Source organism: Bombus huntii, chromosome 16 (genome assembly GCF_024542735.1).
Source record: "Bombus huntii isolate Logan2020A chromosome 16, iyBomHunt1.1, whole genome shotgun sequence".
Lineage (NCBI taxonomy): Eukaryota > Metazoa > Arthropoda > Insecta > Hymenoptera > Apidae > Bombus > Bombus huntii.
Genome location: NC_066253.1, coordinates 6,119,842 through 6,136,943, shown reverse-complemented (window position 1 = coordinate 6,136,943; position 17,102 = coordinate 6,119,842). Strand labels below are relative to the sequence as shown.

The following is a 17,102-nucleotide window of genomic DNA, read 5'->3' as shown; positions in this document are numbered from 1 at the left end:
AATCGCACGTCTTTAAGTTTAAGGCCGCGATATCCCAGCAATCGCGATTCAATCGGCAAGATATTTAGATCTCGATTAATTTTTTTTATACAAATTCAGCCCCGTATCTATTGTACTATAATTGGCGTGACGTTCTATATATAAATCTTACATACTAATGTGCGTACAGTAAGATTATGTATTTATAAAATCCGTGAGAAAAACTTGACGTAAAATTTCCATAATGTTCGACATTAAATAGAAATGTGGTTGAAGTATCTAATCGTTTATGTAACTTTGACACGTTGACCTAATGTTTTATCTTTGAACATTATAAATGTAACAGTAGGGATTATTATGTGGTGTATATTGTAAGCAACAATTTTGTTATCGAGTTTGATTCCGTGACTGTAACAATACTAATATCTCTATGACGATAAGACACTTTATAGGAGAATTTTGTGCATTTTTTTTTTTTTATCATTTCTCGGCCGATATCTTTTTCTTACTTAGATATCAAATATTAAGATTGAAACAATTTATAATTACACGCGTCGATCTTTTTCAAATTGCAACGCTATTTCGAAATAATAAAATTATAAACATCGGATTATTAATTATACACGTACATGTACTTATAGTTTGTTGAAATAATTTTCTCTCCGGCATTAGATAATCATACATTATGATAAATTTTTTTTTTATACAATAAGAACATTATAAAGATTGTTAATAAATTACTAGCGTCAATATATATTGAATATGTATTCAGAGAAATGTCCATCATTTTACTTAGTATCTATCTATTATTATACTTTGTTATGTCGTAATTATTTTAATTACTAACAATAACATTTGTTATTTATACCGGCCTTTTTAATTCAAACTAATCTGTTTATGTTATTTCTTATTCAGTAAATATCTTTCTTATAACAATATAATATTTTATCTGAATAATTGTTTATTGGATTTCTCCAGACGCAAGTAAATTATCACTTATAATTTGTTCTCATCTTAGTGATTAACTTATCGTCATTTGTGCAAGTAATAGATAACAATCATTAACCGATTGTTAAGATACGATGTTATCTAATTGTCTTATCGAGTACAATCCTTTTGTGAAAATAAGTTTATTCGTTATTGTTCCAAAAACCAACTTTCTCATAGCAGCCACTATGCGTTTATTCAATGATATACATATTCCTTGATTAAGTATCCTTTTCATTTTCAATGCTATCGATCGACTGACATTTTTCGTATGTACAATACTAAATGCACTCACTTGATTGAGTAGAATCGTCGAGTGCGGGATAGGATTACGTTTGAAAGTGAATGAGGAAGCTGATTAATATAAATAAATTATGCACGTTTACAAGATGAGTAGAACAAAGATTTAAGAATACTTCCTATTTATTTATAACTAAGAAATACACTTTTTTAATCGAATAGTGGTTTTAATCGATTGAATAAATATTTAGTTAATCTTTATTCGCGTGTCTATGTGAATATACAGGGTGGTTGGTAACTGGTGGTAGAAACGGAAAGGGGGTGATTCTACGCGAAAAAAGAAGTCGAAAATATAGAATAAACATTTTTCGTTCGAGGCTTCGTTTTCGAGAAAATCGACTTTGAATTTTCGCTCGGTACGCCTGCGGTACGTTATAACGGATCTCACTGTAGATCGTTGTCTCGATGGAAAAATTAAAAAAAAAAAAAAAAAAAAAAATTAGAAAAAATTTTCTATTCTATATTTTCGACTTCTTTTTTCGCGTAGAATCACCCCCTCTCCGCTTGTATCGCCAGTTATCAACCACCCTGTATATTCGTTTCCACACATCGAATGGTATTAAAATCAGTAAATTCAACAAATATATGGTATCTATTCAGCACGTTTATTTCATGTGATCTTCGTGTATTCTTACATACTGCGTACATTCTTCAGATTTTTGCGTATTATAGCGTACATTTTTATATCTCTAAATATCGCTGTTTAATTGTAAACATCGGAATCTAACGATCGGTCCATTAAAAATTGTCAAACTTTATTTCTACACTTACACGAGCGCAAATAAGATTAAGAAACGTTGGCATACTCGTGAACAAATGCAAAGTGTAAACAAGCAAGCAGTTGAACAAATAGTATCGTTGAATTAGTTACATGCAATATCCTCGTTGAATCGTTCCAACAAATAATAAACGCTTTTCCCTTTCTTTGGAAGTATTCTTCCCGTATTTCGCTAGTTAGCGCACGTCTATAGCCCTCACCACTATTCGCGCTATCCCCACTCACGCGCGTCTTTCCCTCACCATTCGCACATTAGCGAACGACGAAAGCAATAGTTTGACAATTTGACACTCAGTCGCTTAACGACCTCCGTGCGCGATGGTCCAATAATTTGGTAAAATTGTTGTTTTGAATGAAGACCGTATACATAGTGACAGAAGTATGACAGCCACGTGAAGATAGTTATTGTCTGTGCTGTGTTGTTAATGTGTGCTTGCGCACACACCGTTTCCACGCTGCCTTTACGCGGCCAGTTTGAATTAAAGGGGACACACGCCGAAATGCGGTTCGACGAGCATCTTTTCGAAGTCCTTGGTAAGTCAATAACGCGAATCGATAATTATCGATAATTGAAGTGACTGCAAATTGGATAATTTACTCTGACGATTCCACATAAGAATTGGTTTGATTTTGAGGTTATATCGGAGTAAAAGCATAATATAGTAGAGGTATTAGGGGTATAAGTAATAATAACAAACTAAAAATTGTTCTGAATGAGATACAGTTAAAGTCTATTCTTTATGGCAATAAGATATATAAATATATTTCAGTATTTTATAGAATAATTAATATTTAATTCTGCTTATAGTATCATTTTGGATATTATAACCACACATCTGTCATTAGTTTTGCTGTAAGGGACAATTATATAATTATAATCGTAAAAAATAAAAGAAATTGAAAAGAATGAATTATATTTTAATTATAAAACCTACCTAACGAAGTTACAACAAAAATCATTTAATATAGAACATTTAATATTTATGTATGAAAGATCATGTCCATAAAACATAATAATTCATAGAAATTTTCTTCAAATTTAATAGTATTAAATAAAAATCGAATATTATTTTTAAAAATTCTATTTTGCATTTGCAACCATTTTTCACGCTCATTATAATGCCTCATTATTATGACTATGAAAATCAAATAAATTATTATAGTACACGTGAAAAAGATTTGCAAAGAATATGAAAAGATATATGTAAAACGCTGACAATACAATTACAGTCAATCAAATGTATAGCAATGTAAAGAAATCTATGCAAAAAGCATTTAAAATTTAATATTACAATTCATAAAAGAGAAAATTTTAATAGAAATCAAACACTATTTCAACAATTTTAAATAACAAAATATCTGCTATGTATTTTAGCGTTTTTAATATTATTTTAATAAATTGTCGTTCAATTAACATTCAGTTAAATGCACTGAATAGAAAATACCAATTAGTCAGCTTCTAGTTGTTCAACAATAATTTACAATTAATTACAATGTTTCAGATGTTTAAATAACGATCTATTAGTGTGATTTAAGACTGCAGTAATTTTTAGCCGGATAAGAAAACCGTATAATTTTTTGTTTAAACGTTGTCTTAATTAATTAGACTCGTGGTAACATCGAAGTTAATTAAAGTTAATTTGCTATTATTATCTGCCAGAGTTTTGTAAGGATCGCGATTAAGCACGTTTTTTGCCACGGCAAATAACATTTTTTCTCTTTGAAAGTGGAAACACGATATTAGCAAGAAACTTCGTTTTATTTTTATAAATAATTGAATAAAACGAACGATTTCTCCTGGAAAAAATTTCTGATAATTTTAATTGTTAATCTCGTGCCGTGTTTCCGCAACAAGAAAGGAAGAATTTTTTCATCGAAATTTCCCTTGATTCTTTGAAAGATGTGGAATAATGTAAATACAAATAATCGTAAAATTATTAAAGTGAAATCGAATACCACGCACGGTATAGTTATTTTTTATTTAAATTTAACAGTGATTTCTTTTTAGATAAGTGAAGAAGGATAATATATAATTTCTTATTTTTTGATAGAAATGTTTAGAATACAAGAAATACCGATCAGATAGAAATTATGTTAATTTGGTAAATTAATTTGGTAAATTTAAGGTGCATAAAAATTTTAATGGACAGTTTAAACTGTTTACCAATCTAATTAATTCTGTGCAACGAAATACCACTAAAAATGGCTAATCAGAATTATAACTCTTTTACAAGATTCAGTAATTTTTAAGTAATGAAAATTCATTTATTATTTATCTACTTTAAATTGTGCGGTGCTATCTGAAGAAAAATATCGAAAAAACAGGATGTAAATCCACTTGAAGGTCACCAAACATTTGCATTTACGAGCCATCCCCGTATTTAAATAAAGAATTAAATAAATTTCCATAATAAAAGCGCTATTATTAACTTCATTTTTAAACAATGGCGACAATGCATGGGCATACGGTATAGAGTCATTGCTATAAATTAAAACACCATTCTGTATTTTCTTTTTAATCGACAAAAAAACAAAAAGAAAAAAAGGAAAAGATGAAAAAACGATGAGTCATAAAAAGCCGTAATACCGAGTCCTTTTTGCTCAAAGTAAATCCTTACATTAGAATACTTATTTTTGAAACAATTTGTTTTGCTCTTTTACATTTGATGAAAATCACTAATGATGATTTCCAAATATTATGTAGCATATAGGTAATATTAAATAATAAGTAAATGTACATGATAAATTTCATAGACTTAAACATCTTCAACAATGTATATTGGATTGGAAAAGATCTGGCTACCATTGCAATATTACGCATGACTAAAAAAATTAATAGCCACTAAAAAAAATTTTATATAGTATATCTTATATGTAACGCAAAATAAATGAGATCGTTTTATTAATAACAAAAAGTAAACGAAAATTTCGAAATGTTTATAGTGAGACTCTCTCGTTCGAGCATAATTATCATCCTGGCAACGTGATAGTCGGGCCAGCACATAAAATGATTCATTTACAGCTGTCTCATTCCGGCAGAAACTGCTTCGTTCCTTTCTGTTTATCAACTGACTCATTTACCAGCCACCGGCTTTGTTACCATTTTCTTCGCTTCCCTCTGTCTCTCTTCAACCCTCTGTTCTTCCCTCTCTCTTCCTCGTTCTTTCTTTCTCTCTCTCTCTCTCTCTCTCTCTCTCTCTCTCTCTCTCTCTCTCCCTCTCCCTCTCTCTCCTCTCCCTCTCTCCTCTCCCTCTCACGTTACACTTTCCTTGGATGGAAATATACCACCGTGGAAAAGCCAATTAATCGAAGAAACCTTTGTTATTAAAAGAGACTGAGCAATCTGGATGGAATGAGTTCTTGAAAATTTGATTACATTCTTGATTACTGATTACTGCACAACACGTGTGCCGATTAATCGAAAGCGTACTCGTTGGACATTGAGTCTATTAGCTTACGCGCTCGGTTGTTTCTTATTACATCGAACAATAGTTAAACTTCGTTTCGCGACACCGTTCTCTTTTTCGAACTTGTTTTACATCTTCTCACAGTATTCGATAGACAAAGAGGAAACATAGCACTTCTCGAGTCGGCAGATCCATTGGTTCAAAATATATGATCGATATTGAAGAATTGATTTGGCAAATGTGCTGGGCAAGGGGTACCAGTCAGCTTCTGGCGGCAGGAAAAATATACAGGATAATCCACGTAACGGTTTCATGTTATAATTCCATTACCAGTGTAATTACTTAAACGAAGTTTAGTCGAATGATACACATTATGCCGCAAAATTAAAGAATTGCTCGATTTTAACCGAAAAATTGTCGATGTTTGAACTGTCATAAATTTGTAATATACTTGTAGGACACTTTGAACTAGCATAATGAAAGTAGAGGCTTCACCCTTTAACACTTTACCGACCGATAGCCAATTAATCAGTTTTTTGTCGCCGACGCTTACCGACCGATAGCATATTAATCGACCTTTTGTCGCCGAATCTTTTTCATTATTTGAGCAGTAATTTGTTATTTAATACTATGGTACTTTGCTCGGTTGCGTCAGTTGCGTTGCTTTGCAAGCTCCCGCAGTTTTATACCAATTTGAAAAACTTACCATTCGCGATGAACGAAAAGAGTGGTATTGGAAAGTCTAAACCGAAACAGAGCTAGCGCCAGGGAGAATCTGCGCCTATGCTGCCGGTCGGACGTGCGTATGCTATTGAACCGCTAGCGGTCAGTAAAGTGTTAAAATGTGCCCGCCCCGAGGTAAGATATCGACAGTTTCTTGGTCATTCAATGATTCTTTAATTTTGTGACATGGAGCATATCGATATTGCGATGTTTGGTGGAATGTTAGTTAACATTTAGTTTTCTGTTAGAGTTACTACCAAAAATGGCGTTTTTTGAGGCAAGCCCAACGAACATTCGATTCTATGGTGAAATTTTAATTGTGTATTGTGGATGTTTATGGAATTTTAAATTTTTGTGTATTATGTATTACAAAATTAAAATACTAGAACTTACATGATTCGTTTCATTCGTCACTTTAGCAAGTGTTATACTGTGTTTACTTCTTTATACACATTATGTGTACTTTGTGCACATTTGCAGTTTGAACTTTCGAAAAAATACATAAAATAAGAAGGTTAAACGATTTATTAAATACTCATTTGTAATTTAATTTCGTATGAGCTAGAGAATCTGAATTTTTCATTGCACAAATATGCATTTCGTGTTATGCTATGAATCACTACAGCACATACACGCATGTATATCGACTGTTACTCGACCTCAGATTTCTTTGCTCTTGTCGTAAGATCTTTCAAGCAAAAATGCTATTTGACGATTTTGAATGTCCTTCGTGCGATCAGTGATGCAATATCCTACGATTTTCGACTTATGTAATATTGCAGTCGAGATTCATTTTCTTTCACGTATTGTTTGCATATTTTCATTACATAGTATAGTATCTACTCTTATTCAGGTTATCCTCATAAAATATAATAACCTATTATTTATCTTATTTCAATGGCAAGTTATCATATAAACATGCAAACCGCATCTGACATAAAAAATGAAATGGGAAACTAGGTATTTCCTATAAGTACATTTTTTAATTTTTTTTCTCTTTTTTTAAATTTTTCCATCGAGACAACGATCTACAGTGAGATCCGTTATAACGTACCGCAGGCGTACCGAGCGAAAATTCAAAGTCGATTTTCTCGAAAACAAAGCCTCAAAGGAAAAATTTTTATTCTATATTTTCGACTTCTTTTTTCGCGTAGAATCACCCCCTTTCCGCTTGTACCACCAGTTACCAACCACCCTGTATATGCAAATATTATTCAAAAGAGTAAGATAAAATTGAGACGTTTTAGAAAATCAGTTATTCGACTCAACTTTTTCCTGGATCTCGTGTTGTGGTACAAGACAGTGTTATGAAGGTCACTGAGATTTTTCCTTAAACAGAACAGTACGTTTTTGTGTACCTACGAATGTACGTAATTCACATTCCGACGAATTCAGCGACCATAGTTACTCAGGGTCAATCAAGGTCGTAGCTAAAGAGAAAGCATCTTCTTGTATCTCTCCAGTCGCTGATGAGAGACATCGTCTTCCATCTCGCTAATGTTTCGTAATAATTCTTCTTCACTATGTGCCTCTCGTGTTTCAAATGCTCTTTAAATTCCTTGAGTCGGACGTACTTGGTGAAATCATTGTTGGACATTATTTAGATATTAAGTTGATTGTAAAGTTCTGTTGCTTTTCTTCTGTAGAAAAAGATCAATTGTTTTAACGAAAATTTCTGTCAGTCTTCGATATTTGATGTAATAAAAGAAATAGTCATTGTACAATCTTCATAAAAATATAGATGTTCAACAATAATTGCATACATAATAATTATAATTGCATGATAATATAAATATCCAAGAGTGATAAATAATCACTGTTCGAACTTTTTATTCTTTTAGGAAAAAAAACCAGAGAATTTGTTTTTAAACTTTTATGTAGGATTACATGTGTAATTTTCATAATAGAAATTTAAATTACACAATTCTCGTGACAATAATTTCATGTATCTCCCGTGTTATATGGGATCCTGGTATATTCGGAACTAAAAGGATTAACAGTTGTCATAAAATAGAAATCAAACCTCGTTGCTAAATTTATCAATATATTTAACTTATCAAAATAACATATTAAAATAACAACTCTAAATAAAAGAGATTAATAGTTCTCATAAGAAAAAACCAACCCCCGTTGCATTTACGCGCCAAATTCTAACCCCGTTGTCTCCTTCCCCTACTCCTAATCTACCAACAGCCTAGCACCCACCACTCCTAATCTTCGAAGCGAGCGCCCCCCCCCCTCATTTCTAACTATCGCCGCGATTCGTGCTATATTCATTCCTATGGTAGACTCGAGTTATCCCCACTCTCTAGCCACGAGCCGAGCGCAAAACGCGCCAGCTGCTTGCCAGGCAGTCGTCTTTGCGACGTTGTCATGAAACAAATGAAAGTTATCATCACGGCGTTTTAGCTACCTGTTTGCTGCGGCTCCATCGTGTTTCAAACCTCCCTCTTAGTTCGTTGCACTGACTCACTGTACGGAACGGTTTAGGTTAGAGTGTGTTTCCTCTTCGATCGACAAACGATTGTGCGATGGCCGAGAAATTACGTAATTAAAGGCCGCGGTCATACTGTAACGTAATTTGCCAGGGCTACTGTCGTTGTCTCGGTGATAAGAACGATAATGGAGGCCACCTGCGAGGAATTTTTTCCGAGAAAGATCGGAAGAACTCGTGCACGATTGATCGAAGATCTACACGTCTGATAGCGAGGCCACGTCCGCCGCTGTTTCGGAAATGGGGCTGGCAGGTAAATATTTTGTCTTGGTTGATCGCCATGTTTTTAACCGGTTTCGGGACTCTTTAACTTATGATACCAACCACTGTTATTTTTGATATGATGTGTTTTTATGGACTTTATATTTACTTTTCAAATGTTTAGGAAGTACAATGAATATAGTCAGTGTCTTTTCTTTTTCTTTTTTTATGGGATTCTTTGAGTCGCGTAGGTGATAGATGAAGGGTTGATCACATAGGGTGTCCTTAAATTTTGTGCTTCTTTATTTGGGAGCGGATTTTGGTAAATAATAAAGTTTATTAGTTATGTGAATTTGTGAATAGCATAAAGGAAGCTGCGAAGGGTTTGTTATACGAGATGTTAAAAAATTGTATGGTTACTTATTTAAGAGTTACTTAATTAGCTAATTTAGTTTAGAGAAATCTAAACGTTTATTTACATGGATTATTCCATTACCTGACCTGTTCTGAGAATCTACAATTAATAATAATTACTCTACATTTGTTAAATGATAGTAATAACGTATCCTGGCATAACGCGTCATGTTTGTGGAATCGATTATCGTTATTATATAATTGTGTATGTGACTAAATCGAGCACTTGTTTCGTGAGAAGTAGAAAATTTTCAAGACACCCGATGAGTAGGTCAACCTACGTCGCGTAATTAATCAATGCACGCCCACCCATATTTGGTAATTTAGTTTGCTTGATTCTTTACCAATTTTATTCAGTAGCATGTGTTCAAAAAATATCGTAGAACATTTTGGTAGAAAAATATCTCTATAATAAACTGAATTATGACAAAATGCACTTTTCACCGAAATTCTGCCTTTGTTTTTGTATTGTTGTTTCTATTTATATATATACACACAATTGTATTCATTTTTATATTAACTCTTATAGTTGTTTTTATACATATGTATATATATTATTTTTATCTTTATCAGATATTGAAATCGTTTAATTTAATTTAGTAAATTAAAAATTTGTTAAAACTTATCGAAACCAAATTTAAATTCATTATGTCAGAATAATTAAAATCAAACTTAAGATTTGATTTCGGTTTTGTTCATTAATTTAACGAGGTTAGGTTAGAGATCTTCTTAAAATAGAATTTTGATTAACAAGAATTAGTGAAATAAAACGAAATTATCCAAAAAGCTCGAATGAAGCGATGAACAGAAATAAGGAAAGCCAGGCGCTAAAAGAAATACCAAATCAATTGTTAAAGAAACTTTGTAAAGAGCTAAAAATTGTGTAATGACAGTAAAAATATAATGGGAAATTAATGATACTTTTCTCTGTGAATTTCGTAAGGACGACAACTTATTTTTAACAGAAAGTAAAAGCAGCAGAAGAACAAACTGATGAGCTAATGAAAAAATTATGTAATTTTCGACACACATGATTGGCCAAGTGTAGGGTGAACGTAAAATTTCATTTTTTATGTGATCTGTTAGTCGTCACTAAGCACGTGGAATTTGTTGTTTATGTTAATCGGGACGATTTATAATCTTCGGAAAGAAACAGGTACCGATGAAATCTCGGCAAGTAATCTTCTAAAATACACGCGAATCTTTTCCCTTTTATTAATTGGGACATAGGAGGACATATTTGAGCTTGGAGCGTCCTGTAAAGATGGCGTTAAAATTTTTTTATGCAATCTCCATGTTGTTCCGTCGAATTAAAAATTCATATTTCGATATTTATTTATAATTCATATTTATAATTCATATTTCGAATGCTGCGAAAATAACGAGTTTGTAATGTTTTGAAGAATGAAGCTAATTTCAATATCATGGCAAAGTCAAATAGATAAAAGCACAGTATGACCCCATCGGTACCGTACAACTTTTCTCTGAAATAATTTTTTCGTATCATGACAAATAAAAGAGTAATTAAGAGTGACAGAGTTAGGTCGGACATCCTGTATATGTGCAATATATATGCACATAAACGTAAACTACAATACTAACATGCTATAATATAATATCAAAATATTGTGATATATTACTTGACTGCCTATCCTAATTCTTCAAGCAGTAGTATTTGAAGCGTCCTATTTTCTTATTTTTATATGTATGTACTGATCGCATACGATACTCGGCTGCTTGAATGTATTGATTTATAAAGTTTATAACAGTTGAAATTTACGTGACTGTTAAAAATGATTACAACGGGTAAATTATTCTTAAATTGTGTAAAATGCAAAATTTTCTTAGAATATTAAAAATATTTTGTTTGGTTGAAACAAAAGCAATAGTAGGACAATAATCATGAGATAAAGATGTTTCGTGCTCTCCGCAATCCTGAAAATCATAAAATGAATGTATGTATATAAAAAACGATTGACTATATATACAAACTGTTTGTTGTAAGAAAAGTGACATAACCTTTCCATGGACCACCACCACCACCACCACCACTAATCACAACTCGTGAAGTCAAGATAAACGTTTCAGTTATTTGAGGGTTATTTTCGTGCGTTTCTCCGTTTGCTTATGTTAATGCCATATTCAGTGGACAAACGGAAGGGGAATTGCGAATTAACAAGTAAAAGAAGCTTTTAGTCGGAAGAACTCGCATTAATTATTAATACTGTTAGTCCGTCGTCGTGTCGTATAAACGTGTCTCTGAAAAATACGACGGATCGTTTCCACTTTATGTACTTCTATTTCTATTGTACGTCCTTGCCTTTTTAATCTATGAAAACATTTACATTTTTATATAGGATTGTCTTAAAAGATATGTTTCGTTTTATTCTACGGAATTTCGAAATACTTGGATTTTTTCTGAAAATACCGATAAGTATTTAATATAAATGTATCGACTTCTAAGTAATTGACTTTTTAATTTCTTAGTGGTTTAACGTACCAATAACTTTACTTGAGAACTTTTTAGAAATATCGAGCCATTTCCTTGTTGTATATCAAGGTATTTCTCAAATTTTTCGACATATTGGATTCTTTAAAGCTTTGAGAAAAGAAACAGGAATTTTTAGAAATATATATTATTCTTCCGTTTTATTATATTTCAGAATATTTTCATTAGTCGATGCTTTGAACGATACTATTTAATCGTTTACATTGTACATATAACCACCCTATAAAGTGTGATCGCACATTTGAAATTCAGATAGGGTTTATGTACAGTGATTTAATGTGTATAGAATGAAAAGAATTCTTCTATAGCGTTTAAGCAGCGGGTCTGCCTTTTGTTATACTGACAAAATAAAAGTTAGCCACTTCTATCTTCGTATGATCTTCGTGTTAGAATTAAATTCTCGACGTTGCTAATATTATTGAAATTTTATTCCCTTCCCAAAAGTAAACCCAGATCTATTTCAAATCAAATTATGTTGTCAACGGGCACCATAATTTTAATCTCTTATTATCTACCAAAATTTTCATGCTGTTCTATAATAGAAAGATCACGAGGAACGAGAGATACAATCAGGAATTTAATAGGGTTATCTTTGCGCATGCGCATTTACATTGACTGTCATTTACAGATGGCGCCCGAAATCTTTCATTAAACTCCAAGAAAAATCGATGGCCAGAAATTTCGTATATTCGTTGGTTAACCACTGTGTGTAATCGTCATCCTTGCTTTCACTTTCTACACGACGCTTCTAACTGATAATTAAGCAATCTAAAGAAATGTCGGAAATTCGTCTTGTCATAAACTCAATTATTATACAGCTTAGAAGGGGTAAATTTTATTATACAGATAATGATCACATTGCAATATTAGAGGTTAGTGTTTTTAGAATACTATACATATAGTAGATCTTTCTTAAGTTCGAACAGGTAAATTTCCCCGAGCTCAATCGGAAACGGTGTCTAACCACTAAGATAGAATCCACTGGCTCATTTCCCTTACGTAATATAATAGGACACGCACGCGACGTATCTTTCTCTCCAATCTCGCTATACATATATACAATTAGTTCCTCTGTTTGAACACAGTCTCTTGTGTCTCTTTCTATCCTCGTCCAAAAAGGGTCCCACTGTCTCTATTCATCGATGTTTTCGAAATTCATATTTACTTTGCGGACGACTCAATTGGTCACCTAGGTCGTTGAGATAAGTGTCATCGAAATGGAGCTTTATGTGAGTCGCGGACAAGCCATGATCAAATCCATAAATTAAAATAATACATAGAAGAACGACGATTGCGAACAATATTTTTTTTAATGTTACTTTAATTTTTATTTCTCTGGAAATTTGCAATTATTTACGATACAGCTCTGTGATAAATGAATTTGTGAAAATAACATTTCTTTTCCAAAATATCGAATATTAACGATACATCTGGATAATATGAAACATTGACAACATTATAAAAAATTATTTGGATACTTGTATTGTCGTACGTGTTGTACAATAATTATTTTCTTAATAGGTCTTCGAATATTCCATCAATCTTCCATAAATCTTCAAATATTTTCTCTGGGAAACACTTACACACGTAGGTTTTCGAGTAAAGAAAGAGATCTGCAATAAATCCACGAAAAGGTCAAAAAGAACACGCGCGAGCAATCTACGGTTGTGAGAAGAGAAAATAAATCGTGATTCGAGTCGTAAGTAGCCGGCACTCATAATTGTCGTCATTGGAGAAAAAGTAGTTTTACATTTGACGAGGAATAATAACACGTAATCGAGTTATGAAAGAAATTAAACGATACTCGGTGTTTTTCTCGTAATTTAGTGTTAAATGAGTGAAAAAATGTTCTTTTATAACGCGTTAGTAATTACATTATTATATCAATGTCAGCATAAACTTGAGCAAAAAAGAATATATCGAACAAGTAGACATAAATTATTTAAAAGCAAGATGGAAAGATTCCTAACTTGAAAAAAAAAAAAGCACGTGTAACAGATACAAAGAATTAAGTTAGAATGAAGATGTGCTGGCTCATAGTTAATGTATATCGTATTATATTATATCATAATTATAAAATGCAAAACAGTTTTTAGGAGATCCAGTGACGCTTATTAATATTTGGACATCACGTCATCCGAGACAAAGTTTGGCTGTTAAATACCGCGATATCCTGTATAATTTACAAATAACGTCACAAGGTTATTGAAAAAAGTGACAGAATTCTTAATTTGCATTAATTCATACAAGTTATTTCTGCTTCTCTACAAATGCAACACGCGGTCAGATAAATTAAAATTTCTAATTTGAATTAGTTAATTCATTTCTATGGAAATCGTTGGCATTATCGCTATAAGAAGTAGGTAGCTGTGACGGAAAAAATGTAACTTTTTATCGCTACTTATACGTAAAATAACAATGTTAAGGAAAAAGGTGCTTATGTGTAATGCGACTATTTACAATTATAATCCTTCGAGAACGTAAATGCAATTAGCTACCACTTACATAATCAATAGAACGTGTTGATATTAGCGTATTAGTTCAATCGGAGACGCTTGGTTGATGCTTGTGAATACGTGAAACTTCATAGCCTTGATCCGATTTTCATCTTCACTGGTAACACGTTTTTCTTTTTTCTTTTTCTTTTTCTTTTTTTTTTTTTTTTTTTTTTTTTGTACATTTTCATTGTCAGGCTAAGCTGGTATTGCGTAATCTTACATAGTAATTTATTAAGCAATTACGTATATATCACAAGTTACAGCTATCAAATATTTATGTTTTCTGGCTTCGTAATTTTGGAATAACGAGGTCTTGTAATTTATAAAATTTATCAAGTAATAATATTAATTGCAGGGTATAGATCGTACACTCTTCATTTAAAATTTTACAATTTTACGTTAAAAAACATATATATATATATATATATATATATATATATATATATATATATATATATATATATATATATATATATATATATATATATACGTATATACAGGGTGGTTGGTAACTGGTGGTACAAACGGAAAGGGGGTGATTCTACGCGAAAAAAGAAGTCGAAAATATAGAATAAACATTTTTCGTTCGAGGCTTCGTTTTCGAGAAAATCGACTTTGAATTTTCGCTCGGTACGCGTGCGGTACGTTATAACGCACCTCACTGTAGATCGTTGTCTCGATGGAAAAATTAAAAAAAAAAATTTTTTTTATTCTACATATTCGACTTCTTTTTTCGCGTAGAATCACACCCTTTCCGTTTGTACCACCAATTACCAACCACCCTGTATATATATATATATTACAAGATAAGATAGTAACTTGTTATTTATAAAGTTTCTCAAATAATAATATCAGTGAACTGATAACAGTAATTATAGGCTACAAATTCCTATTTACAACTCTACGTCAACGGATAATTAAGTAACTTACGTATAAGTTGCAAAATATTTTCCAAGCAATAGCTTTTGTTTATTTGTGTAAGGGGGTTCAGAAATAAAAGTACAGTCGAATATGTTTATACGTAATTTTTTAGCACAGTGGAAGGATTAAATATTAGAGTAAAAATTAAGAAAAATTTCTCTCGTCTGTTCCCAACAATCGGAAGAAAGTTAAACTTCATTAGTATTTTGTTTTGTTTACTTTAAACGTATTTAACGTTATAATTAATGCAAATATTCTGATCTCTTTTGTCATTCTCACTATCTTCTTTATTTGTAACTTGAAAACTACCTATACTTAAATTATTTTCATTGGATTTCTACTCGTACAGGTACTTTATAGTACAATATTAATGGAAATCATGAAAACCAGGTTTCAATAGCAAAAGTGCAGAATTTTATATATATGGAGCCAGATTCTATACAAACTCTAAGCATAATAAAATAAAAGTTATCATGTCTAGGAGCTTCTTGCTTCATTTTTGTTCAGACAGTACAGAAAACATTGAAATCAGACATACAAAACGAAATGTTTTAAGGCTTCTCAATAGCCAAACTTAAAGTCTCATAACGATCACTATTTTGATTATTTTGAAAATATTTCCTCTAAACAATAACAATATACACACACTTATTTCTAATTTATTATTTGCAGTTGTACATCAAGCGGTAATTATTAAAATTAAACGATGAATCAGTTTAAAAAATCAAGTTATTAAACGTTACGTTACCCTTGCTCTCTTTCAAACATCGTTCAATAAAATTCTACAAAATGTTTCCTAAAATTCCATACTCTATCCGAATCGCATATCAATCTTAAATCATCTGTTTCTTAAATCATAATTATCTTTACCCGACTTATAATTTATCTTCTTCGTTACAGAATATTTTTTCGCGGTATAATCCATTAACATTCGTGGAACGTTCTCTAAGAATAATTTCTATGCATAATTCAAATCAAAATGTGGAACGGTAAATGGAGATATATAGAAGCATACGATGGATATTTCGTAGCCCGAAAATGAAAGTAGGGAAACCTCATTTAACTTGGAAATATTAAAGTGGTTGTTCGAATGTCGGAATGAAAAGTTATATAATAAATTAGCCGTTAAATAAAGATCGAAACAACATCTTTTCTTTCTTTTTTCCCGCGTCGAGTCGCGATTATACTTTCTAAAACATAAAGTGATGTAATCGTTTCAGTTTTCTTGAGGAAGTTCGCGATTCCCGTCTCATTATGCAATTAACAGTTTTCAATTCTGACACGTGTTTCTCTGCTAGATAAGAAAAAATGGCACACTCCAGCGATTTGTACGCGTTCATGCTATTCACATGTTGTTAATATGTAACGCGCGAACGATCGTAAATCGCTTCTGGCCTTAGAAGAAAATCGATCGACATTCGATGTGCTTCTTCGTAAAATGATAAACGAAAATTATTAGTTGGATTATTTAATGAAATATCATTTCGTTAAATTAATCATTCCTTTGTTATTGTTAATTTATAGTTCTTATCTATTCATTGGTAATTCCATAACATCCAAATAGGTAAACAATTATTATTTATTATTTTCAACAAAATAGGTTAAATAACTGCATTAAAATCATTCCTTTGTTATTGTTAATTTATAGTTTTTATCTATTCATTGGTAATTTATGGCATCATATTATAGCTGCGTTTTCGAGAAGATCGAGTTTGAGTGTTCAGTAAGTACGCGCGCATTTAACTAATCGGCGAATCCTATCCCATCTTCTACATTCCATATCTCGTACCTCACATCCTATATCATACCATGTATATCACAAGCGATACTTCATTTTCCATACTTAAGAAGGTAAATGCAAGTTTAAGTCAAAAGTTACACGTATATCATA

The 17,102-nt window shown here is 31.8% G+C and overlaps 1 protein-coding gene across 9 annotated transcripts in view; it reads left to right on the top strand.

Annotated features, from left to right (window-relative positions):
- The window catches only part of LOC126874182 (hepatocyte nuclear factor 4-gamma), a 49,478-nt gene that overhangs the window by 11,213 nt on the left and 21,163 nt on the right, over positions 1–17,102 (top strand). For 3 of the 9 annotated variants that reach the window (XM_050635905.1, XM_050635914.1, XM_050635911.1), the window contains exon 1: positions 8,517–8,921. The exons of 1 other annotated variant lie outside the window; for it this stretch is intronic. In XM_050635905.1, the coding sequence (XP_050491862.1) occupies positions 8,909–8,921 (13 nt within the window). In that variant the 5' untranslated portion in view covers positions 8,517–8,908. Of the gene's footprint in view, positions 1–1,786; positions 2,579–8,516; positions 8,922–12,474; positions 12,665–13,313; positions 13,492–17,102 lie in introns of those variants that run through there. 5 more of the 9 variants (XM_050635912.1, XM_050635907.1, XM_050635901.1 and 2 more) reach the window with 4 other exon arrangements.